This window comes from Entelurus aequoreus, linkage group LG06 (genome assembly GCF_033978785.1).
Source record: "Entelurus aequoreus isolate RoL-2023_Sb linkage group LG06, RoL_Eaeq_v1.1, whole genome shotgun sequence".
In the NCBI taxonomy this organism is placed as follows: Eukaryota; Metazoa; Chordata; class Actinopteri; order Syngnathiformes; family Syngnathidae; genus Entelurus; species Entelurus aequoreus.
This window is the reverse complement of record NC_084736.1, coordinates 58965526-58991620: the sequence shown is the minus strand read 5'-3', so window position 1 is coordinate 58991620 and position 26095 is coordinate 58965526. Positions and strand designations below refer to the sequence as shown.

The window sequence follows — 26095 nt, the reverse complement described above, 5'->3', positions numbered from 1 at the left end:
AGCCTAAAGTGAAAAAAAGTATATCCCTTATGTATACAGAGGTACCTCGCTTTTCCTATACCCCCCTTTTCGTAAGATTCACACATTAGTGACTCAGAGACGTGACTTAGTCTCTGTGCTATTCTTTAATTGAGTACAGCTGATAGAAGTAGACACCATGAGGTCTAAGAAAGTTGCACTTTGATAAAGAAGGTAAGAAACACATTGAATTCCAAAAATAAGTTGTAGCAAAGTACGAAGCAGTAGGGGAGATTCTATGTAACTCTCCTCTACCCCTCTCCACCAATGGCTGTCTTTGCAAAACAAGAGTTTTCAGTAAAGACGTTAAATATTAAAGTATTTTTTCAGCATTTACACTACCGTTCAAAAGTTTGGGGTCACCCAAACAATTTTGTGGAATAGCCTTCATTTCTAAGAACAAGAATAGACTGTCGAGTTTCAGATGAAAGTTCTCTTTTTCTGGCCATTTTGAGCGTTTAATTGACCCCACAAATGTGATGCTCCAGAAACTCAATCTGCTCTAAGGAAGGTCAGTTTTGTAGCTTCTGTAACGAGCTAAACTGTTTTCAGATGTGTGAACATGATTGCACAAGGGTTTTCTAATCATCAATTAGGTAGATATTGCACCAAAAAACAGACATTTGCAGCCAGAATAGTCATTTACCACATTAGCAATGTATGGAGTGTATTTTTTTTAAAGTTAAGACTAGTTTAAAGTTATCTTCATTGAAAAGTACAGTGATTTTCCTTCAAAAATAAGGACATTTCAATGTGACCCCAAACTTTTGAATGGTAGTGTATTTGTGTTTTGCATTGTTTTCTACATGTAAAACTAAAAATATCCTAGGAAATGTAGGGGTATCTTAGATTAGTTGACAATTCGACGTGTCAATGGATGTTCTCATTCATTCAGGTAATTGCATTCTCAGGGCATTAAATCGATCGCAATTGGACTGTTTGGTTTGTCTTAGAAGACTTTTCCCCTCTCATCCAAGTAGGCTTTATCAGTTCATGCTCATAGACTTATTAATTCGATGATTCGATTTTGGGGAATCTGATTAGACTATCAATCCAATAACCCCTAACAAATTAAGTACAGTTGAACCTGTACGAACTGTGGCAGATATTGTTGTAGTCTACCAACAGATTATAGCACTCTTGTTTAACTTTAATGTCAACTTTAACACGACAAAAGCAGTGCTGAGTTCCAACATCGTATAGAAACTTCAGTGAGATGCGTACACGAACATCAAAATTATAAACATTAACATACTGTAGCATGTTATAATATTATATCTTCATCAAATATGAAGGATATGTGTGGCTGGTGGGAGAACATTTGAAGTCTTGTGCTGAAAGAAGTGTTACAAACAAAGTGTAAAGTACCGTATTTTTCGGACTATAAGTCGCAGTTTTTTTCATAGTTTGGTCGGGTGTACGACTTATACTCAGGAGCGACTTATGTGTGAAATTATTAACACATTACCGTAAAATATCAAATAATATTATTTAGCTCATTCACGTAAGAGAATAGACGTATAAGATTTCATGGGATTTAGCGATTAGGAGTGACAGATTGTTTGGTAAACATATAGCATGTTCTATATGTTATAGTTATTTGAATGACTCTTACCATAATATGTTACGTTAACATACCAGACACGTTCTCAGTTGGTTATTTATGCGTCATATAACGTACATTTACTCAGCCTGTTGTTCACTATTCTTTATTTATTTTAAATTGCCTTTCAAATGTCTATTCTTGGTGTTGGGTTTTATCAAATAAATTTCCCCCAAAAATGCGACTTATACTCCAGTGCGACTTACATATGCTTTTTCCCTTCTTTATTATGCATTTTTGGCCGGCGCGACTTATACTCCGGAGCGACTTATAGTCCGAAAAATACGGTACATGTTCCGAGTTAACACAGGTTGCATGGGGAACGGTTTAAATGAAACACACAACAAAAAGTGAGCTAACTTTAAGTTCGTTTTGTAACGGACGGTAGTCAAACACGTAACTTCCTCCTAACTCCCCCAGTCTCGCCGACAAAGTAAAGGATTTTATTGTTGTTTTTCTAATACATTAACCTAATGTTATGCTTAATTATTATGTACGCTACTTTTATTAACTCTGTGAGGGTTACATTACCATTGGGTTCTTAGTTATTCTTTCCCCTCTTTCCTGTCGCGGCTATTTCTACATCCATGTGACGTTACTGACACAATCATGGGGGATACAGTCCCATCAGCTGTGCTCTTAAAAAAACAAAAAAACACAACTAACAAATCAGATTTGACTATGAATCGACTAAGTTTAATACAGCCTTAATAAAATGTGATTTGTGTTATTATTTTTGAGTGTCTGGAACGGATTAATTGGATTTATGTTATTTCTTATGGGAACATTTTCTTTGGTTTTCATACAATTCAGTCTTTGTCTGACATTTTGGAACAGATATTACTAACAAAAACTAAGGTAAACTACATTATAGGGCAAACAAATGGCAGTGCAGTGGTCTCATCGCAAAGACTCTAAATTGTCCATACATGTAGGTGCGAAAGAGAGTGCGCTTGAAAAATACTTGTATGTACAGTCACAGCTTAAACAGTCATGTTGCGTAAAAGTAACATAAACATGTTTAGACAGAAGTAAAAATGCCATTCTTCCTGCTGCTGCATGAGAGACAAGGGCAATAATGCCTCACGTTTACAGTCCAAGTATGTTGCTATTAGCATCTTCGATCTTTTGCTGTTTGATGAATGAATTATTGGCAAGTCACAAAGATCATCTTCTTGGTGCTGACTCATATTGACTGAATTCTCACACGTGTGTGAGGATTGGACTGACAGCAGATGCATGATAAATGACTCCTCTGCAGCGTCAGCAGGGTTCTCACATTTTAAAGCTCATTACAATTTTATCGTCAGAGTGAATGAATCAGCCTGAACCTTTAACTATGAGCTCACTTCTGCATTCTATAATGTATGTTTATATTATTCATTGTCAAAAGCGCAGTGGGGCACTAACGGACAATTGTATTTGGATAAATTAGGCACAGTCGGTATCTATTATTTCAAAAATAAACCATAAAAACATTAGGGCGTGATGGTTGCATGAGTGTCCAGTGTGCACACCCTATAACTTTGCAGAAGCATTTTTACAGCATTACTTTGCATATGCATGTGTGCAAAGTAGCAGCCATAAAATGATCCTTGCCAGTATCAGTTATTTGGCAAAGTAACCTACACATTTCTCAGTAGCAATAACTTAAAGTAATCAACCCACGGCACGGCTTGGATTGTTTCCCTGGCTTCGAGACTCTCCCGAAGGACAGTGCAGCGAAGACACAACAAACTCCCTTCTTGTCTCTCATGGACACGCACCTGTTGTTGTTGACTTTGGACTGACTATCGGCTGCACAACATCAAGGCCGCGGAACAGAGACACACTGCAGGCTTACACACAAACATGCATCCACAAAAATATACGCCACACACATACATACCCCACCCCCCCAATCCAACGCCCTTGACGCAAATCCCATAGGGGTGATGAATGGATGGTCAGCGCCTGAGAGCTGCGGCCTACCACCATGACCCCGCACTCCCTATGTGCTTTGCTGTGGAGGTTTTTTCCCACTCCAGACTGGGCCCCCTTAGGAGCCCAGTCTAGATTGTATTTTTTACTCATCCTTCCCCAGCGTTTTACCTTTTTCCCCATCTTTTATGGGGCGCCTTGTGGCGACCCATCAGTGTTCCTGTTCTGTAACCCTGTACACTGTTTGTTTGTCTAATCTTGAACGGGTTTGTGCTGAAAACAAAGTTTCGTTGTACTTGTGCAATGACAATAAAGACCTATCCTATCCTAGTATCCATACTTACGACTACATTTGTCTGCGTAATACAGTGTTAATTTTTTTGACCAATAGTTTTCGTCTTAGTTATCATCAATAACTAATTTTCCTCTGACTAAAATGAATCAATAACTAATCAAAGCAAATACACATTTGCTAAGATGATTAATAGAAAAATAAAAACGGGACAGAAAGGTTTACAAAAACTAAATCCATTCATATGTAATTTAGTCTTGTAGATGTTTGGGACATAAGCCTGGGTGATATATCGATTTTATGGATAAATTATATTTTTTTGTTGCTTGTGGACGATTAAAAAACAAAAATTCTCCTCTTGCTCAGGCATACTTTTTGCCCCCAGAAGCTTTCGTAGCTTCCGCCCTACCCTCCATCTCCTCAATACCTAGAAAAACATGGCTAATGCTAATGCTAACACGAGCGAGACGTTTGTTCGAAAGAAACATTTTGTCAGTAGTTTTGTTTTGTGGCAACATACATGTAAAAAATTACTGCATGCTGCAAAGTGTGTTTAAAAAAAGGAACACAAAGTTATTCCTGGATCTGAAACTGAAGCTTCCAGAAATGCAACTCTTTACGAGGCAAACAAGACTGCAACAACAAACAAATACCCACTAAAAAGCAGCTTACTGTGGTGGAATCATTTACACCAGGGTATGTGTGATGATACCATGTATGATGACAAAGAAAAACAGTTGAAAACGATCACTAAAGCAAAACCTGCGTTTATCCACTTACTGAAACTATAGTCCTCTCAATGTTTAACTTTAGTTATGTATTTCCATACAATGTATAATACTACATTTTAATTTTGAAACGTTTTTTATTCAAGACAGAAGTTTTAAGTTTGCACTTTATTAATCTCAATGTTCAATCAATCAATCAAAGTTTACTTACATAGTCCTTAATCACAAACATCTCAAAAGGGCTGCACAAGCCACAACGGCATAAAGAATAACAATATTCATATTATAATTTTGCTAAGAGTATGACGTAGTCAGTGTATGCACTGTCATTTCAAACTACTAGTTTTTGATCAAATAAAAGACAAAAAACGCGTCTCAGTCATTTGTATTCATTGGTTTCTTTAAAAAGTAGGGAAACAAATTGGAAACGAATCGTAAATCAAATTTTTTGGTCGGAGGTTTTATTTGTAGGTCATATTGCCTAGGCATAGTGGGGCAAGATTGGGTTGCGTTTTTCCTTGCCCTGATGTGGGATCTGAACCGAGGATGTCGTTGTGGCTTGTACAGCCCTTTGAGACACTTGTGATTTAGGGCTATATAAATAAACATTGATTGATTGATTGAAGATTGGAATATATCGAGTTATAACTCTTACAACGCATGAGAGAGGTGCCTGGAGTGAGTTACGAAGGAGAGCCAATCAGATGCTTTTCTTTGTGAGATAAGGAAGTTGTATTTCTTACTGCCAAAACAAAACTTGTCATGTCTGTGTGATCATGTTTTGTTTTGGTTATGTTCGGTTTGGTTTTTGGACCCTTTCTGCACTCTTGTTTGTTTTGTTTCCATGACAACCCATTAGTTTTCACCTGTCCTCATGTCACGCACCCGTCTCACGTTTTGCACTCGCGCACCTGTCACTAATCATGTCACTGTTATTTAAGCCTGTCTTTTTCTGTTGATCGTCCTGGCGACATTACCTCAGCTCACTTCATGCCATGCTACTTCTGTACCTCCATGCTACCTTTGAAATCTATGCCATAGTTCCCTGCGTTCCAAGTAAGTTTTTGTTTATTGTTCATAGTTTTTTGCCCAAGTGCTAGTTTTGGTTTCATTATTCAAGTTTGTTCTCCGCCTTTGTGCGCGCCTTTTGTTTGTACCCTTTTGTTTGTATTTTGTAGTTAGTGTTAAAATAAAAGATGTCCTTACCTTCACGCCTTGCCCGCGCCAACTTTCCTTTGCATTCCGGGAAAACACAACACCCCAAGGTCCACGTTTTGACAAAACTGTGCATTTAACAAGTACCACATCGTATTATGTGTTCACCTGGGAGAAAGAAGTGGATGAAAGTCGACTAAATTTACTGTAATTTTAGCAGACTAAAAGGTTGTGGAATTTAGTCGTCTAAAACTAAAACAATTTAGATGACTAAAACTAAAAGGTATTTTCGTCAAAAGAAATGACTAAAACTAAATTAAAACTGCTGTCAAAATAACACTGGCATAATAAAGTAATTTAATTATTGTGAGTTTGCTTCTCTGACTAGTAATTCATGACAGCCTTCACCTTCCCTAATAGAAATCATCCACAAGTCAGGATGCTGGAAGTGATTACACAGGCAAATGGGTCAAAGCAAGAATGCTGAGTGCAAGCCAATCACGCCGAAGTCCAGCACAGTACGAATGGCCTTGAACAGTGCTTCTCAATTATTTGCTGTCATGACCTACTGGGTGACAAAAAAAACTTTACAATTGAGAACTTGATACTATTTATCTATACAACACACTGTTAAGTTATTTACCGAGTCATTATCAAGGTAGATGAATAAAATTAGCAGCGATAATATCATCATGCCAGACGACAGTTCGGTCTGTGTGATTCTCACTACACAGAAAAAAAGAGCAAGTGATTCACTTGGTTGTGTATTTTTATAAATCTGACATAGTAACATTGAACATGTTTTAAAAATGTAAACATTGGTCTCCTGTCAAATGTATCTGTTTATTAATTTTCAAAAATAGCTATGACTTGTTTTTTGTCTATTTTGTGCAGAATTTGCAACTATATTGTTAATATTGACTTGAAAAATTATTTTTGTATTCATTTCCAGAAAAAAATATTTTTTGTTTTAATATGGCTTTTGTAGGACAAAAAATGACAAAAAAAACTCCCTAATGGTTGGAAATCCCACTCTTTATGTTAAACATCTTCACTGATGAGCGTATTTGGCGAGCGTCATTTTGTCCTACTAAATTTGACGGTCCTTGAACTCACTGTAGTTTGCACAACTTTTTATGACACTCCTTTGTCTCATTTTGTCCACCAAACTTCTTATACTGTGTGTGAATGCACAAAGGTGAGCTTTGTTGATGTTATTGACTTGTTGGAGGGCTAATCAGGCATATTTGGTCACTGCATGACTGCAAGCTAATCGACGCTAACATGCTATTTAGGCTAGCTGTAGGTACATATTGCATCACTATGCCTTATTTGTAGGTATATTTGAGCTCATTTAATTCCCTTTACTTATGTCCTCTGTGTATTTAAATTATATCTGGATGCACCCCCCGCGACCCTGAAAGGGACAAGCGGTAGAAAATAGATGGATGGATGGATGTCCCATGACATTATTTGTATGTAATATTAGTTAAATTTCTGATAAGTTGTTTGTGTGCGGTTATAGACCACAGCAAACGTTACAAAGCTTGCCTAAGACTGCAATAAATCCATTATAAGAAGACAACCTGTCATTTCCTTTAACTTGGACACACACATCTATACTTTTGGCCATTCTAAGCCAGTCATTTCTAGGAGTTATCTCACCCTCTGAGAAGCCTCCGTTTTACTAATGTGTAGAATAAATATTACATTTACACATTTCTGTCAGCAAAGATTTGCAGCAGTCTGTGACACATAGTCATTTTGATAATAGGCTATTATAGCTAATATAGACACTTACATCATGTGTTGCCTTCATTATAACACTTACATGAGGCTTTTAATTATTTAATTTTTTGGGTATTTTTGGTCCAATATGGCACTTTCAACATTTTGGGTCGCCGACCCCTGTCATAGAGACTCAAACTTTAATAACCTTTCACTATCGGTATATCCTCACTATAATTTAATCGACTCTTTCTTGGTCCATGTGCTCCCCCTCTACAACATTTGATGGAAATTGGTTTTGTACTTTCAATTGAAAAAATGTGTCTTGTCCAACTATTTACTGAGTCAAAATGAGTAGCATATGTCCCTGTGTATCATATATGTATATCTCAAATTGTATACTTTTTTCCCCATAATATTAGCACCTCTACTTGGAGGTGGCGGTGTACCATCCTCTATGCTAACACAAAAACCTTGATGTTCTTGTACATGATTTAACAGGGCATCTTGTGCTGCTGATCAAAGTACAGGACTAACGCATTTGGACATGAGATCATCAAGCTTTGCATGATCAGTTGGGCTCAGAAGAACAGATCACAGCAACACTGCAATGTGCTTGCACAAGGTTATTTTTCAGTCCCTGTGTTGTGAACACATCTTTGTTGATAATTACACATTCAGAGGAATAAACAAAACACTATGATGACAGGATACAACAAAAAGAACTGATGCATCTATCAATGCGGTGCGCAGCGGGCCTGAAAATAGAGTGTGAAATATTTGATCTTGGAGAATAGAGCTGACAGAACTGTGATGTTGTGCCACAGCATTAATAACATGAGATGCAGTGACAAAAATCTGACATGGACTCTAACCTAAGTAGCGGCATTAGAGTTTAACTTCATCCTGTATAACTTTATTTTTAGTTTATTCTAAACTCTATTATCAATTTAAAGTGATTCCTACATGTATGTGCACTTCATGTGTATGTAATGTACTTTCCTTAGTGTGGTTAGTTTTACAGTAACTTCATTGTGGAGAGTATCACTATGCCACCTCAAGTTATTTTTTCATCTCTAATTCAAAAGGAAAATATGAAAATATGAAAATAGAGAAGAACAGAAGAAAAAACATTTGATTATTAAATAACACAGATTTGTTTTGAAACATACATAAAACATTTGTTTAGACTTTCTCAAGAAAATGTACGCATCGTTGCAAATTAAAATTACCATGATGTCATCTATTAATGTCAAATTGACCATGCTCCTAACCAAGGCCCCACCACCACATATACGGTGGAAATCTAGGGGAAACTCTGAGGAAAAAGTCAAATTAACAAATGAAACTATTAAGATACACTACCGTTCAAAAGTTTGGGGTCACCCAAACAATTTTGTGGAATAGTCTTCATTTCTAAGGACAAGAATAGACTGTCGAGTTTCAGATGAAAGTTCTCTTTTTCTGGCCATTTTGAGCGTTTAATTGACCCGACAAATGTGATGCTCCAGAAACTCAATCTGCTCAAAGGAAGGTCAGTTTTGTAGCTTCTATAACGAGCTAAACTGTTTTCAGATGTGTGAACATGATTGCACAAGGGTTTTCTAATCATCAATTAGCCTTCTGAGCCAATGAGCAAACACATTGTACCATTAGAACACCAGAGTGATAGTTGCTGGAAATGGGCCTCTATACACCTATGTAGATATTGCACCAAAAACCAGACATTTGCAGCTAGAATAGTCATTTACCACATTAGCAATGTATAGAGTGTATTTCTTTAAAATTAAGACTAGTTTAAAGTTATCTTCATTGAAAAGTACAGTGCTTTTCCTTCAAAAATAAGGACATTTCAATGTGACCCCAAACTTTTGAATGATAGTGTATACAAATCATATTATCTACTCACTTAAATCAATAAGACAAAGTAGACGTTTTTTTTTGGAAATGTATGTTCTCAAAGGAGTGCTGATTTTCCTTGAGCTGCAGGTAGACAGCAGAGTCTTGGCCTGAAGAGATTGGTTTAGTGGTTGTTTTGTTTCTCCAATATATGAATCAGTGCATACACCATTACACTGCATAACATATGCCAGATTGTTTTTGTGGGTGCTGTTAATAGCCTCCCAGGTGTGTGGAAGCGTCTGGCATCCTTATTGGCACAAGTGGGGGCGATTAAAACCCTAACTTATATGTATAATGAAATTACAGTTGGATTCTGGACAGGAGGACGGATGGTATAAAAGAGGAAAGCCATCTATGTCAAGGTTAAAAAAACATCCCTGAACAGAGGGAGGTGGTCTGCGACACCACCGATCTCCCACATACAACACTGTCCTTTCAACGATTCCTAAAAGACTAGATTAAGAAACATTCTGGTCACAAATGCTCCTTTGTGCCATTTGCCCTTCTGAATGGAATGTTAGCGTGGGTGATTCCAACTATTTTGGGCAATTAGCGGTCGATCCACAGTGATCGTTCTGCCAAACAATACCTCAATGCTAACTAGGGGAAATTGCACTTCAACGACTGTCATTGGCATTGACAGTAGGATTGCTTGTTTGAATCTCAACAGTTGTTTTTCTTAATATGATAGGGCGAAACCCTCCTTACCCAGGTACACCCTCCTGGTATTGGAGTAGAAATGTTTGGCAAGACTATATCTGACCAATCTAAGTGTAAGACTAATCTAAGTCTATGAGCATGAACTGATGAAAACTACTTTGATGAGAGGCGAAACGTCTTCTAAGACAAACCAAACAGTCCATTTGCAACCGATTGAATGCCCTGAGATTCCAGCTGGCAACGTTAAAAAAAGCCCTAATGTCAAAAACATTATGAAATGCCGAGCTATATTTGACAGCGCTTTAACTTCTGCGAGACAGTCAGGTTCAGGAAGTGTTTTAAGACATGACTTCATGTTTTACAATTGTTCTCTGTGAATGTGCCTTTTCCATCATTGACTAAGTAAATGACAGGAGTGTGATTACACAGAGAGCCTGAAGTATAATATCTTGGGAATTGACTTGACCTCCAGAATCCAGTTAAAATGGGTCAATATCAATTTAAAATTTGAAAATGGATCAATTGATCCACACCCACAAATGTCATAACCAAACATTTTAATGCTTCAATGGCTCCAATACCTTCCAGAGCTGCAGAATGAAATTACATAGGAAATCGAAGAAATGTAGTTTTCGCTCGGAATATAGTAGTTTTATGCAGTCCTTAACTTGCTTATATAACTTGATGATTGATGTTGAGGTTTTACAGAACAGTTTAAAGTTGTGTGCTGAAAACTAACCCTGCACTGCTTATATGCATGCCATCTACTTACAGTTTAAGATACATTTTTAAACACAATGCAGCCTGTGTCAGCTTAGTCTACTGTGACCAAGAATTCCGTCATTAAAACACTGACATTTTACTTAATGCAGCCAAAAAACTGCTTCAGCGAGATGTGCGAATGTCATCTTGCTCCGAATGTCTTAAAAAGCTGGGGACATCTGATAGGAGATTGGTGAGAATGGACACTGGTCAAACAAAAGGCCACCTGCTGTCACAGGACTAGAACAGCTCACAAAAGAGCACATTTTAAATTAAAGGTATTTATATAAAGGGGTTTAAAATTAAATGCAAAAAACGACATTTTAGAAAAGGACATGCTTGTTGGCAGGATACAAGGTGGATCTCAACGGATTCCCTTGTGAGAATAAAACCGTATTGTACTGGAGGGCACCGGGGAGTTATTGCACCTTCCAATACAACAACCAGATAGAAAAAGCAATACACAAATCGACATCCAAAGCAAATGGGGGGGGAACAACATAGAATGAATGAGAAGGATCACTAATTTGTGCACACGATCATATATGGATAAATTGATACCAGATATGGAAGAAATAAAAGACATTTCACAACATCTTTATCAGCTGATGACTAGATGAGTGAACACACAAAAGTTCACATTAGCTACACTACCGTTCAAAAGTTTGGGTCACCCAAACAATTTTGTGGAATAGCCTTCATTTCTAAGAACAAGAATAGACTGTCGAGTTTCAGATGAAAGTTCTCTTTTTCTGGCCATTTTGAGCGTTTAATTGACCCCACAAATGTGATGCTCCAAAAACTCAATCTGCTCAAAGGAAGGTCAGTTTTGTAGCTTCTGTAATGAGCTAAACTGTTTTCAGATGTGTGAACATGATTACACAAGGGTTTTCTAATCATCAATTAGCCTTCTGAGCCAATGAGCAAACACATTGTACCATTAGAACACTAGAGTGATAGTTGCTGGAAATGGGCCTCTATACACCTATGTAGATATTGCACCAAAAACCAGACATTTGCAGCTAGAATAGTCATTTACCACATTAGCAATGTATAGAGTGTATTTCTTTAAAGTTAAGACTAGTTTAAAGTTATCTTCATTGAAAAGTACAGTGCTTTTCCTTCAAAAATAAGGACATTTCAATGTGGCCCCAAACTTTTGAACGGTAGTGTATATGAAAAGTTCATCTACCTATATTGACTAAAGCAAAATGTTCTTTTCCACAAGTTCAAATTGGTGATTTGAATTAAAAATATTTTTTCTTTAAACTTAGTACACTTAGAGCCCTTATCATTCAAATAATCTCTTTCACTTTTTTAGATTTCACCTACATTATATTGCTGTTTGTTATAGTGGAACCTCGATTTACGAATCCTTCACTTTACAAACTTTTCGATTTACGAACCACAGACCGAATAGAAATATGTTTTGTTGTACAAACCTTTTTTCAGAGTACACACGTTTGATCCACCCATTGTGTGCCTGCAATGCAGCCATTTTGTGCCGGGCAGCACATCCACTGTGGATGGGCTTATCGATTTCCGTGCTTGTTCAGTCAGCAGAGCAGTGCTGCCGTATGCTACAGTGCTAATTGTTATGTTGTGAGCTTTTTAAGTGGTTTTTTTTAAACTCATCACAACATTTTCATAGCTTTTCTAGCTCAATGTAAGTCTAAAGAAAAGCAATAGACAAGCGGAGTGTGGTTTGAAACATTCAGGGAGTATCCACTGTGTTGTCGACACTGTAACCCTTCTTCCCATCCCTCTTTAATCAGCTGCTAGGCAAGAAGATTAACCAACAACAATTGGATTTCAATTTTTATTCCTAATCATTGTAGTGACGGGGCTGATAAAGTTGATGAGATTTGTAATTTGAAACAGGGTGCACTACAGCAGTGGTCCCCAACCACCGGGCCGATTGGTACCGGGCCGCACAATAAAATAAAATAAAAAATAATAATCAAAAAATAATAATATTAATTATTAAATCAACATAAAAAACACAATATATACATTATATATCAACATAGATCAATACAGTCTGCAGGGATACAGTCCGTAAGCACACATGATTGTATTTCTTTATGAAAAAAATAAAAATAAAAAAAATAATTAATTTCACCCCCCCCCGGTCCGTGGAACAAATTTTCAAGCGTTGACCGGTCCACAGCTACAAAAAGGTTGGGGACCACTGCACTACAGGGCTCGTAACAATGTGTGTGTGTGTGTGTGTGTGTGTGTGTGTGTGTGTGTGTGTGTGTGTGTGTGTGTGTGTGTGTGTGTGTGTGTGTGTGTGTGTGTGTGTGTGTGTGTGAGTGTGTGTGTGTGTGTGTGTGCGTGTGTGTGTGTGTGTGTGTGTGTGTGCAAACACCTTGTTATGTTTGATATAAAGTACTTTATATAGCAGTGATAAGCAAACTACGGCCCGCGGGCCACATCCAGCCCATTGGTCTTTCTGATCCGGCCCACCAAAAAATAAAAACACAATTGAGAAAATTGTGTTATAATTATGGTAAATAAATGGTAAATGGGTTATACTTGTATAGCGGTTTTCTACCTTCAAGGTACTCAAAGCGCTTTGACACTATTTCCACATTCACCCATTCACACACATCTGCCTTGGAGAATTCACACACTGAGGGTGGGCGCTCCCATGCAAGGCCCTAACCACGACCCATCAGGAGCAAGGGTGAAGTGTCTCAGGACCACATTAATTGTCCTGTAATGCCAAGTAATTCCACAAAGTGGCACAATAGGACAGCAGTGCGTTTAATTGATTGCACAGCCCAAGTACACTTTTTCTACTGCTACTGCTCTAAAACAGCAGAACCAATTTGCAACAATGAGTGGGCTAAAGAAAATAAGTTGAGAGCGAATGCCAAGTGTTCAATAAGGAAGGAACAACTAAATACTTTTTTACTGAAGTCCGGTCAAAGGCTGTATGTTTTATTTGCCAAAAAAACGTCACGGTTTTGAAGGAGTACAACATAAACTAATTTGCAGGCTCAGCAAAACATCTTTATCCAACGAACTACCATCCAAGAATCAAGCAAAAAGGGTTAGGGTTAGGGTTGAAGGAGAGTTTCTAAAAGAGTACATGGTGGAGACAGCAGGTGTTTTGTGCCCTGAGAGCAAGAGCAAATTTGAAAAATTAGCTTATCACGCAGGACATTGACTCGCCGCGTGACGAAGACTTAGCTAGCGAGCTCAACGAAAAAACAATCAATCAATCAATCAATGTTTATTTATATAGCCCTAAATCACAAGTGTCTCAAAGGGCTGCACAAGCCACAACGACATCCACGGTTCAGAGCCCACATAGAAAAACAGTCATTTACATGATATTCCTTGGCACTGGATGAAAGTAATGACATTCGGGACCCCACTCAGCTTTTGATTTTCATCAGGGAGATTAATGACAATTTTGAGATAACAGGAGTTTTTGGCCATGGAAACCCTAAAAAGGAAAAAAGCGAGGAGAGGACTTCTTTAACAGCGTGGCGGGAGTTATCATGAGGCACAAACTGCCTTGGAGTAAGCTAGCTAACAGTACCACAGATGGGTCGTCAAATCTGACTGGAAAAAACATTGGGTTACTTAAAAGAATCCAGTAGAGGGTGAAAGAGGACAACCCCCAACAGGAGGTACTTTTTTTTACAGAGCATAATCCACCAGGAGCCACTGTGCAAATCCATATTGCAGCTTAACCACGAAGTGAAGCCAGTTATAAAGCTTTCCGTCAGTTTATTACATTTCTTAAAGAGACTGACACAAACCACCAGGACTTTCTTTACCATTCTAAAGTCCGCTAGTTAAATTTGGGTAAACTATGGCAACGTGTGTGGGAGCTAAAACAGGAGATTATCTAATTTTTGGAGCAACTTGGAAAAAAAACTTTCCCTGAGCTGAGTGACTTTGTGATTTAGCTTTTGCTGTGGTCATACTGGCATGCATGAATGAGCTGAATGTGAAGCTACAAGGCAAAGACCAGTTTGTACATGAAATGTACACAAATGTCATAGTCTTCAAAACCAAGCTAACTGTATTTTGAAAACAAATGTCAAACAAGTCATTCACTTTTTTTCCCAATCTGGCTACACTGAAAGAGGTCCCACATGTGAAAAAATACAAGAAGTCACTAGATGGCCTGCATGTCTGCCATCGCTTCTCTGATTTTGGAAAAATTGACAAGTCACTCTAGCTGGTGTCCTGTCCCTTCACACAAGATCCTGATACGGTGCCACAGGAGATGCAGTTGGAACTGATTGATCGCCAGTGTGACTCTGTCTTGAGGGAGAAGTTCCACCCGCTTAAACTGGATGAGTTTTATGCTTCATTCAGCTCACCGGAATTTCCAAACATCCAGAAGATGGCACAGAGGATGCTGGTGCTATTTGGATCTACCTATATCTGTAAACGGACTTGAGTAATGGACACCTCAGATCTGTTTTGAGAATTGCCACAACACAACTGACACCAAACTTTGATGCACTGGCAAAAAAGGGTGATCAACAACACTGCTCCCACTAAAAGAGAATGTAAGAATCAACCACAACCATGTTCTGATATGATGATGTTGAAAATAGTTGTATTATAATTAAAATGACCGTTTTTGAGAAGTCTACTCTTAGATATGATATGGTTTGAAATGCATCATGTGCTCGCGCGGCCTGCGTGTTAAATTTTAAAAGCCAATGTGGTCCCTGAGCCAAAAAGTTTACCCACCCCTGCTATAGAGCTTTATATTATTCTCTAACTATATTATTAACTATTCTTTCCTCTCCCCTCAGACAGGAGACTACGGTCCATCCAGACCCACACCTCCCGCCACCTGAACAGTTTTTTCCCCTCGGCCATCAGGCACATGAACAATAATAAGATCTGATAGCTCAGTTACAGCTCTTTTTATTACCTATTCTGTGTTAAATGTGTTTTATGTTGCACGATTGCACCAAGAAAAATTCCTAGTTTATGAACCCGTTCTCAAACAATGGCAATAAAAACTATTCTGATTCTGATTGTGTTCAAAGTGTACACGTTTTCGAAAATTTGGACTTTTGTCCAGTCTGGAACCCATCATTCATGTTTACAATGTTTGTTATGGAAATTTTACTTCAATAAACAAACTATTTGTTAATGAAACCTGTTCAAGAACCAAATTAATTTGTAACAAATGTATATGCCACAAACAAGAAAGAGGTGCAGAACTTCTTATTACATGTCGACGATATGAAATGTTTTTTTTTGTTTATTTACCTGCCAGACTGTTGCTTAAATAGTCCAATTTTGCTTTGATTTAAGCAACTCCTTGTGACGGCTGGTTACACCAGGCCGTGCCTTATTTTGAGTTAGTTAGTGTTCTCCTGTGTTTAGTGTTTTAGTTTCTGTCCTTTGGTTTTATTTTGGTGGCTTTTCCTGTTTTGTTGGGTGTTTTCCCGTGGCACCTATACTTCTGTCCCTGAGCACTTCCACGCCTTTGTTTGCTGCTAGCATTTAGGACTATTTAAGTTGCGCTTTTGCTAACTTTTTATTTTTATTTTTTTTTTTATAATGTCCTGCCCAGCTTCTCGGGCAAATCATATAGCAGATGTAGATGCCCATATCGGCTGTTCAGATTTACTTTACAAAAGAGAAGTGTAGGATACTTCTCTTGTTGCCTTACTTGTATTTTGACTTTATTAAATGTATTTATATTATCATTTGGTGCAGCCGGGCCGGAGCAGGAGGGGATAGAAAGAGAGAAAAAGGAAGACAGAGGGGGGAATTGTGGGGACAAGAGGGGGATTAGACAGAGAGACAAAAACAACAACAGCAAACACAACAACAACAACAGAGCAACATCAGCAAATACGACATGTACAAATATGATGGTAAAAGTAATAGCAAATAAGCAGTTAGCGAAAATTTTTAAAAAAAATACAGAAATGACAATGAGCATTATTACACTAAAAATGGAGCAATATGAATACCAATAGAAATAGTGCTATTGATAATAAACAATACCAGTACTTTACCTTTATTATCAACAATACAATTGTTCAAATGCAACAATACATATACGTAATGATAACTTGAGATACGAAAGAATGCAGAAAAATGGAGGGGAAGAAAGAGAAGCAACCTACATTAACCTTGTAGATTGTTATAGTAACAATAGGTTAAGCTTTGTCAGTGTGCCATGTATTATACCCAGTTTACCCTAGGGCAACAACGTTAATATATGTTTGATGAAACGTGATTATGTGCATGAGTGTATGCGTGCATATGTACTTGTATATGTACAGTATGTGTATGTGTGCTTGTACAGTGAATGTATATGTACAGTATGTGTAAATGTTTTGTACAGCGAATGTATATGTACAGTATGTGTATACAGTATGTGTGTTTGAACAGTGAATGTATATGTACAGTATATGTATGTGTGTGTTTGTACAGTGAATGTTTGTGTAGTATGTGTATGTGTGTGTTTGTACAGTGAGTGTATATGTACAGTATGTGTATATGTATGTTTTTACAGTGAATGTATATGTACAGTATGTGTATACAGTATGTTTGTATAATGAATGTGCGTGTGGATGTACGAACTTTGAGTGTGTAAATATGTACTGTATTTATTTGTATATGTATGTGGGAGCGTAGGTACCTATGTATGTCTGTATGTATGTGTGTGAGTATATGTGAATTTGCATGTACAATACATTTGACTCCCAGTGTGTGCGGGAGCCAGAGTACGGCCCCAGCCTCCCCGAGAACCCATCCCACAAACAGTAGGTGTGGTGCCCAGGGAACCAGGGGCCACCGCCCCCACGCAGCCAAGCCGGACAGCGACAGGAACCCCAGAGCCTGGCCCACCGTGCCGCCCACAAGGGCCAGCAGCAGGCCGCAGACAGACGCACCCGGCAGAGGACAAGGCACGAGAAAAACAGGGGGCAGCCAGACCCCAAGCCAGCGAGAGACCACACCCCACACGGACAGAAAGGTGGGACGCCCCGCCCGAGGGGCCCGGAGACCCCCCGCAACCGGACGGGAAGACCGCCCCCGCCCCACCGGCAACAGGGCCCCCACCAGCCCCCCCCCACTTCCGGAGAGCGCGGCGAGGCCAGCCAACGGCCACCCCACCCAAGCCGGCCGCCACAGGACCACCCAGCACGGGGCCACAGGAACCACCCACCCCACCCGCAGGGACCCCAACGATGGAGATGGAACAACCAGCAACCGCCCCGCCGAGTCCCCCCCCTGAGGTAGGGGAATAAATAAATAAATACATAATAATAATAATACTAATAATATTAATAAAATATATTTTTAAAAAATTAAAAAAACAAAAAAGGAAAAAAATAAATAAATAATTAAATCTATTTATAAAAAAAAAAAAAAAAAAAAAAAAAAATGTTTAGCTTTTGCTAACTTAGTTGTCGGGACTTTGATGATCGTGTACGGACAGATATCTATCCGTCCATTTCTGTTCCACACTTTTTGTAAGTTTAGCTGTCGTCCTGCATTCTGTTTGTTTTGTATAGCCTTCCCTGTGCTTCTGTGCCTTTTTTCGAGCTTACATTAAATACTTTTTACCTGCACGCTGCCTCCTCGGCTATCTGCGTCTTCGGAACATGCCACTTATCGCCGCCATGCGACCCGAGCGTCACACTCCTTAGGTTTATTTCTAAGGCCCACAGACCTAATTTATTTGATATTTAATTTCAAATATAAATTATACTGTAGTTGTATTGCTAAATGCATCTTCTTCTGTTAAATATGTTTGGTATTATTTTGTTTCATTTTAGTTATTTGTTCTAAAATATACTATGATTATGGATTTACAGCCTTGAAGTTTCTCAACTAGATGGCAACACTATCGAGACTCAAACTCAAAATATTCAACTCTTAATGCAACACTCCACGAATGCCGACTTACATTTGTGATGAGCAGGTGGAGACAGAGTGACAGCATCAAGCTGTGTGATGCCGGACTAGCAGTCCCCTCTCCATTTTAATGCTCCAGGGACAGCTTTACTTAAGATGAGCAGGGAGGTGTAATCAGACCCCCAGCCTGTGATTAATGTTGCTCATCTATCTCCGGGCCAGTTCAGCTCAGTAAAACTCGGCCCAGTTCACCAGAGAAGCTGTTTACGGAACACCATTTTGCCTGAGGCCATGGAAATGAGTTGAATATTTTCCACCGAGAGAGCGAAAAGGACCTGAAGACTTTAGCACCTAACAAACCATGAAAAACTGCCACAAAACAAACTGTACGATTCCTGACTGTACTTAAAACTTGGGCTTTGTGTCATGTGTCTTTTATTTTTGGCCACGAGGAAGTTGTGTTCCATTTATTCAGCTCACCTTTTGAATTACTTGTTTTTGCAAATAAAATACATTTTACAGACAATCTGGCTTAACTTTAACTGGCCTTTAAATTAAGATAAGATTAGAAACTGATGGATTTATGAAGCGTGAAACATCTTTTTATGCAAATATTATCAAAAGTGCACCCAATTAATCAGCTATTAGGTTTTTTGGACAAACAATTGATGCTGTCACATGCTCAGGGAAATGTGCATCTGGTTTGGCAGCCTTCTCTAGGTAGAAAAGCCATTTATCTTCTGCCAACAGCTCGTTATTCATTCTGCCACTTGGACAGATTTACACAAACCTTTTGTCGTTAGGCTAACATGTCTATTTGCTATGGTAAACCCTCCTTAAAACAACAGGACTGCACAGGGTTTTACTCTCCGTTTTCCACAACTAATTTAGAACCCCCGTAAGTGGACTTTAAATCAACAAAAGTTATGAACATTCTTAAGGTATTTCCTGGGAAAATACATTTTTGCATTTTGAATCGATACCGACAATTTATCTACCCAGTGGTCTCGTGGTTAGAGTGTCCGCCCCGAGATCGGTAGGTTGTGAGTTCAAATCCAGAGTCATACGAAAGACTATACAAATGGGACCCATTACCTCCCTGCTTGGCACTCAGCATCAAGGGTTGGATTAGGGGTTAAATCACCAAAATGATTCCCAGGCACGCTCACCGCTGCTGCTCACTGCTCACCTCACCTTTTACCACACCTAGTGTGTGTGTGACAATCATTGGTACTTTAACTTAACTTAAAGTCCACACAAATGCAGTGGATGTGCAGAGTCTATAGAACTCAAGGCATGCTTGGTTAGTTGTGGTAGAGTGTAGACAATATTGCAAAGCATCTGTTGATGACATATCGATGATACAAGCATCATTATTTCAATTTAACTCCATTGTCATTGTATGTGGGCCTCCCAGGATTCTGCAATGTTGAATCTGGCTAAGGGGTCAATAACGCAAATCACAGCCCTTTCCTCTCTTGGTGGGCTTAATTGACTTCCTTTCCTTTGCTTGATTAGTTGAGAAAATTAACAATTGATTATTATTACTGTACAGTATGACTACAGTATTAGTATTATTAGCGTCCTGACTCTTTACTAAAGGTAACCCTGACTATTGTTACAAAATTAATGTTTTCCCAAATAGAAAACGTCCCCACAGATCTTTGTAGGGTTCTAGAAATTATTTTAAAAGGTATATGAAAAATCATGACTCCCATCAAAATGTATTTTTAAATATGAAAATAGCTGTCTTTCAAATTATGACTATTTAATGCATGCTACATCTCTTACCAAAATCTTTGTGAGATGACATCCAGCCAATTGCCTTGAGGGACACAATAGCCAACAAACCAGAACCAACGAAGGAACCAATCCCAGAGAAAAAGAAGAAGAGCCCCATGATAGCGCTCTGCATCGATTTGGGGGCAGCAGAGTAAGCAAACTCCAGTCCTACAGCAAAGAGAGAGAAAAAACATTTGATTAATTAGTATGAATAATTTTTTTAAAAAAAAGGCTGGTGATTAGTTGATCTGTCAGTATGTAGGTGGTATGGATGAGTCAAAGAAATTAATTAAATTTGAATAAAAATGGTAGATATTGTGTGGAATACATTGATTTATCACATCTTGAAGCACTTAATTATAAATCCAGTGCAGTACAACCAGCAGAGGTGTCACTGGAAGTTGAACTAGACTGTGTTACACTTTTTAGCATTCCACAGTTGTAATCCATATTTGTCAATACATTTTTCGGACGGAAGAACCCACTGGAGATATGGCAAAAATATGTATGGCTGGTAAAGAGCTACTCTCCTATAGTCTGGTCTCAAGGACAAACACATTTCTTGAAAACAAATCATTCTGTTTGCTGTCATAAAATAACGTAAAAAAAACAAAACAAAAGAACATGGAAAAGAGACAGAAGCAATGCAGACTTGCATGAGGGGTAAAAAAAAAAAGGCTTATTTTCCACCACCAGACTGCAAACTGACATTGATAATTTCATGGCACCTCAAACGTGATTTTTCAAATAAGGCCCGATAGCTACATCTGTCTGGAGAGATTAGAGGACTGTGGTTAAATATGTTTGCTTTTTAAGACTTTCCTCGCAGGGGTACACAGCACAAGTTAATGTGATGAACAGCGTTCTCAAAGATACCTACGTACTGTGAAAAAAGGCTACAAAAAGCGTGGGAAAACGGCAAACAAGGTAAACCTTTGTAGATGTTTTCAATAGAACATTTGTATCCCAAGTTATCCCTTGGAGTGCAGCAAACATTTATAGCTAATGCATATTGTAGATAACTGAAAATTATTGTGAATGTGTACACACAGAGACACAGACTTAAAAACTGTGTTTTGTGGGACTCTGCAACAAAAATAATTCATGATCAAATCGAAGTGACGTTCACACCTCCAACACAAATGAAACCAACAACCTGACCTTTCAAGACAGAAGAATAAAGAGGGACAAAGACATGGGATGTAGATGGTTTTCTTCCAAAAGTAAGTGCTAAAGAATGAAAAGATATATGTTCGATACCTTTGTAAACTTTGTAATTGTTATGCTTTAGGTTGGGAGCAAACATTTGCGTTACAATGCTCTCCACCACTAGGTGGCATAGCAATTGTTACAGTGAACCCTGTAACATGAATTAAGGAATTAATTATATTGAAAACATGACCAATGTTTGCGTGTAGTTCACTTTGAAGAGTAGAAAGTATTTTTCTTGTGTAAAACAAAGTTGCATGTTAAAATTGTGATGTTTTGGAGGCTCGGAATGGAACAATTTGATTTGAATTTATTTCAGGGGGACAACACTGACTTGAGATAAAAGTATTTTTTGTTACGAGCTCCATCACAGAACCAATTGAATTTGTAAGCAGACGTAGCACTGTGGTGTATAAAGTATATATCCTTACGGCTTCAGCAGTCCCATTAAACTCTTTCGTATCGTTTCAGTCAGTATTAAGTCACAAAAAGTAATGTTACATCCTATTAATACCTACTTGCTAAATAGTATGGCTGTCAAAAATAACGGATTAGTGGTGGTAACTAATTTATTTATTACATTACAATTGTTCACGTAATTAATGCATGTGCATGGCAATGATCCAAAATCTTTCCTCTTTGAGTTTCGACATTACAGAAAATCCACACTTTGTTAAGATTGTGCTGAAGCAAGTATTCTCAAACGGTGGTATGTGTACCTCTAGTGGTAGGTGGGCTCTATCTAGTGGTACTCCAAAGAATCACTTGATCAAAGTACATGGTTTTATTTTCTTATATTCAACCACAATGTTAATGTTCAAACTATGAGTAATGTTACAGTGGCCAAAATATTGAATATACTTGTTAAATAAAACCTTTGCCTTGTTTTTAATGAAAACTTAGGCCTACTACGCTAGTCTATTTTAATGTTGGTCATTATGGTGATGCTTGGAGAGCCACGTTTTTTCTAAGGTGGTACTTGGTAAAAAAAAGTGCAAGAACCAATGTTTTATAGCTTTGAAATTTTTAAACATGTTATACATTTCAAAATAAATTGCATCTTCTCTTTTAGAAAGCACTCACAGGAAACTACAAAGGTTTTATGACATATTTTAAGCTGCCACTGAAAACAATATAAACATGTTTACATTCTCTGGTAAAACAGGGTATAACTTAGTTCACAGTTATTTTAGATTTAATAAATAATTTAAGTAATCATGAGATAAGATAAGTAATTATTATTCAGTTTGTTACTCTATATGTTTGAGTTCTTGTTTATTATTGAGATTATAAAAAAAATATAATTTTTAAAATAGATACTGGATATATATATATATATATATATATATATATATATATATATATATATATATATATATATATATATATATATATATATATATATATATATATATATACATACATACAGTATATATACAGACTGTATACCCCCATTCTCCGTTCAAAGATCCTTGCTTTATCTCTTAATTTGTCATTGACACACATGTATGCAATTTGAAAAATATACTGTCCTCCTCAACAGATGTCATGGTGTCATCACAATTAGCTACAGTATTTGTCTATTGCTTTGACAACTTACATGTTGCATGAAGTAAAAAAGTGAAACAAACCTGGATAATCAATCATTAATTAACAACTTACTTTGGACTGAAACGCAATAAATGTATTAAAAGGGAGTTGCACTTTTTTGTACTTTTGCCAACCATTCGCAATCCTTATGTACTGTAAATCAAGAACACATATGTCTTTTTTAAAAATGTATTGTAACTTGAAATAAAAGCTAGCAAAGTAAGCTAACAATTGAGCTAATGGGAGTCATGACGTAATTGAGTCTATAAATCCCACTAAAAAGCATTTTTAAAAAAAGCAAACAATACTCAATTTACATTTCGTGACCTGAATAATAACCAAGTAACAGTGATATTACTAACTTATTAAATAATATTAAAAGCGCTAATGTTAAGGACCTACTTTTAGTGGCTCATTGATCACAGGGAGGTAACTATGCTTATGCTGCTATATTGCCATCATAAACTAGTGAGCTGCACTACTGCCTCTGAGCTGCTGAATATTAATTGCAGATCATAAATCATGCCTCTCACCTGGATAGTAGAAGGATGTGGCTATAAACCAAGAAGTTGGACAACTATAACAGCCAACTTCGACCTCAAACTGGTGAGAAAGATACGAAAAGACACTCGTTTACACCCACCTTTTTCTAACCCTTTGCAACGATCTTGATTAAAGGCCTACTGAAATGAAATGTTCTTATTTAAACGGGGATAGCAGATCCATTCTATGTGTCATACTTGATCATTTCGCGATATTGCCATATTTTTGCTGAAAGGATTTAGTAGAGATCATCGACGATAAAGTTCGCAACTTTTGGTCGCTGATAATAAAAGCCTTGCCTGTACCGGAAGTAGCGTGACGTCACAGTTTGAAGAGCTCCTCACATCTGCACATTGTTTACACCAGCAGCGAGAGCGATTCGGACCGAAAAAAGCGACGATTACCCCATTAATTTGAGCGAGGATGAAAGATTCGTGGATGAGGAAAGTGACAGTGAAGGATTAGAGTGCAGTGCAGGACGCCAGGGTGTATCTTTTTTCGCTCTGACCGTAACTTAGGTACAAGGGCTCATTGGATTCCACACTTTCTCCTTTTTCTATTGTGGATCACGGATTTGTATTTTAAACCACCTCGGATACTATATCCTCTTGAAAATGAGAGTCGAGAACGCGAAATGGACATTCACAGTGACTTTTATCTCCACGACAATACATCGGTGAAGCACTTTAGCTTCGGAGCTAACGTGATAGCATCGTGCTTAACTGCGGATAGAAACAGAAGAAATAAGCCCCTGACTGGAAGGATAGACAGAATATCAACAATACTATTATTACTTCTACTATCAGGAGACACCGAATCAAACCCTGGACCTGTAACCACACGGTTAATGCTGTCCCGCCTGGCGAAGCCTAGCAATGCTGTTGCTAACGACGCCATTGAAGCTAACTTAGCTACGGGACCTCGACAGAGCTATTCTAAAAACATTAGCTCTCCACCTACGCCAGCCCACATTTGCTCATCACCACCCGTGCTCACCTGCGTTCCAGCTATCGACGGCGCGACGAAGGACTTCACCCGATCATCGGTGCGGTCGGCGGCTAGTGTCGGATAGCGCGTCTGCTATCCAACTCAAAGTCCTCCTGGTTGTGTTGCTGTAGCCAGCCGCTAATACACCGATCCCACCTACAGCTTTCTTCTTTGCAGTCTTCATTGTCCATTAAACAAATTGCAAAAGATTCACCAACACAGATGTCCAGAATACTGTGGAATTATGTGGTGAAAACAGACGACTTTAGCTGGCCACCGTGCTATTCCAAAATGTCTGCTTCAACCCGTGACGTCACGCGCAAACGCCATCATACCGAGACGTTTTCAGCCGGATATTTCGCGGGAAATTTAAAATTGCACTTTATAAGTTAACCCGGCCGTATTGGCATGTGTTGCAATGTTAAGATTTCATCATTGATATATAAACTATCAGACTGTGTGGTCGGTAGTAGTGGGTTTCAGTAGGCTTTTAACTCTTCATTTAAACGGGAAGATATGAACATCCCATCAGTCGTCATCCCAGTGAGAGCGAACATTGTACAGTAAGGGTTTGTTTTAGTTTGTGGTCTCTCACAAAGAGTGCTGTGAGTTGTAGTCAGTGTTGTTGAAGAAAAAGCGAACAGTGAATTAATGCATCGCTATATTCTTAAAATAAGCAAAATATGTAAATATGAAATTATATTATGAATGTGCCCATTACTAAATAACAAATATTCAGAGTATGTATATACAGCATTGATGGAGGTTTTTGGATGCTTTTTGGAGCGCCTTGTAGGTGCAATCGAGTGACTCCCAATGGCTCTATTGTTGGCTGACTTTTGCTAACATTTATTTATGAGTTAGAGTGCATAAAAAAAGAAAAATATATGTGTGTGTCTTACACAGGAATTGTGTAGGATAGGCAACATTTTAAAAAAAAGTGCAGTTCCCTTAAAGACATTTACATACTGTACAGTAATTGTCAGTTTTATCCAAGAATACAATTATAACTCAGTGTAAAGGGTAATTAGACTACTAATTGATTTCCCCACAAGTCAAAAACAACAGTACCTGCAATGCTGGCAAATATTTCGCTGATTCCTATCAGCACGTACTGAGGCACTTGCCACCAAATGGGTAAATCTGCGGCATAGTAGATAACGTTTCCAAGCACCTGGTCAATTGGACCATTTGTTCGAATGATCTCCAGGCGTTTGGTTTCCAAAATACCTGACAAACAGACAAAAAAAAAACATCAGAACAAATATGAGTAATAGTGGAAAGCAAATAATCAACACAAATACTAACAATTCTTGCTCAGAAAAGGGTAATCTAATATGGACTGATCATGAC

The 26095-nt window shown here is 38.1% G+C and overlaps 1 protein-coding gene across 1 annotated transcript in view; it reads right to left on the bottom strand.

Annotated features, from left to right (window-relative positions):
* The window catches only part of slc15a4 (solute carrier family 15 member 4), a 72659-nt gene that overhangs the window by 10261 nt on the left and 36303 nt on the right, over positions 1-26095 (bottom strand). The window contains exons 7-8 of the mRNA XM_062051093.1: positions 25814-25972; positions 20423-20581 (exon numbers count right to left, since the gene is read on the bottom strand). Of these exons, the coding sequence (XP_061907077.1) occupies positions 20423-20581; positions 25814-25972 (318 nt within the window). The remainder of the gene's footprint in view (positions 1-20422; positions 20582-25813; positions 25973-26095) is intronic.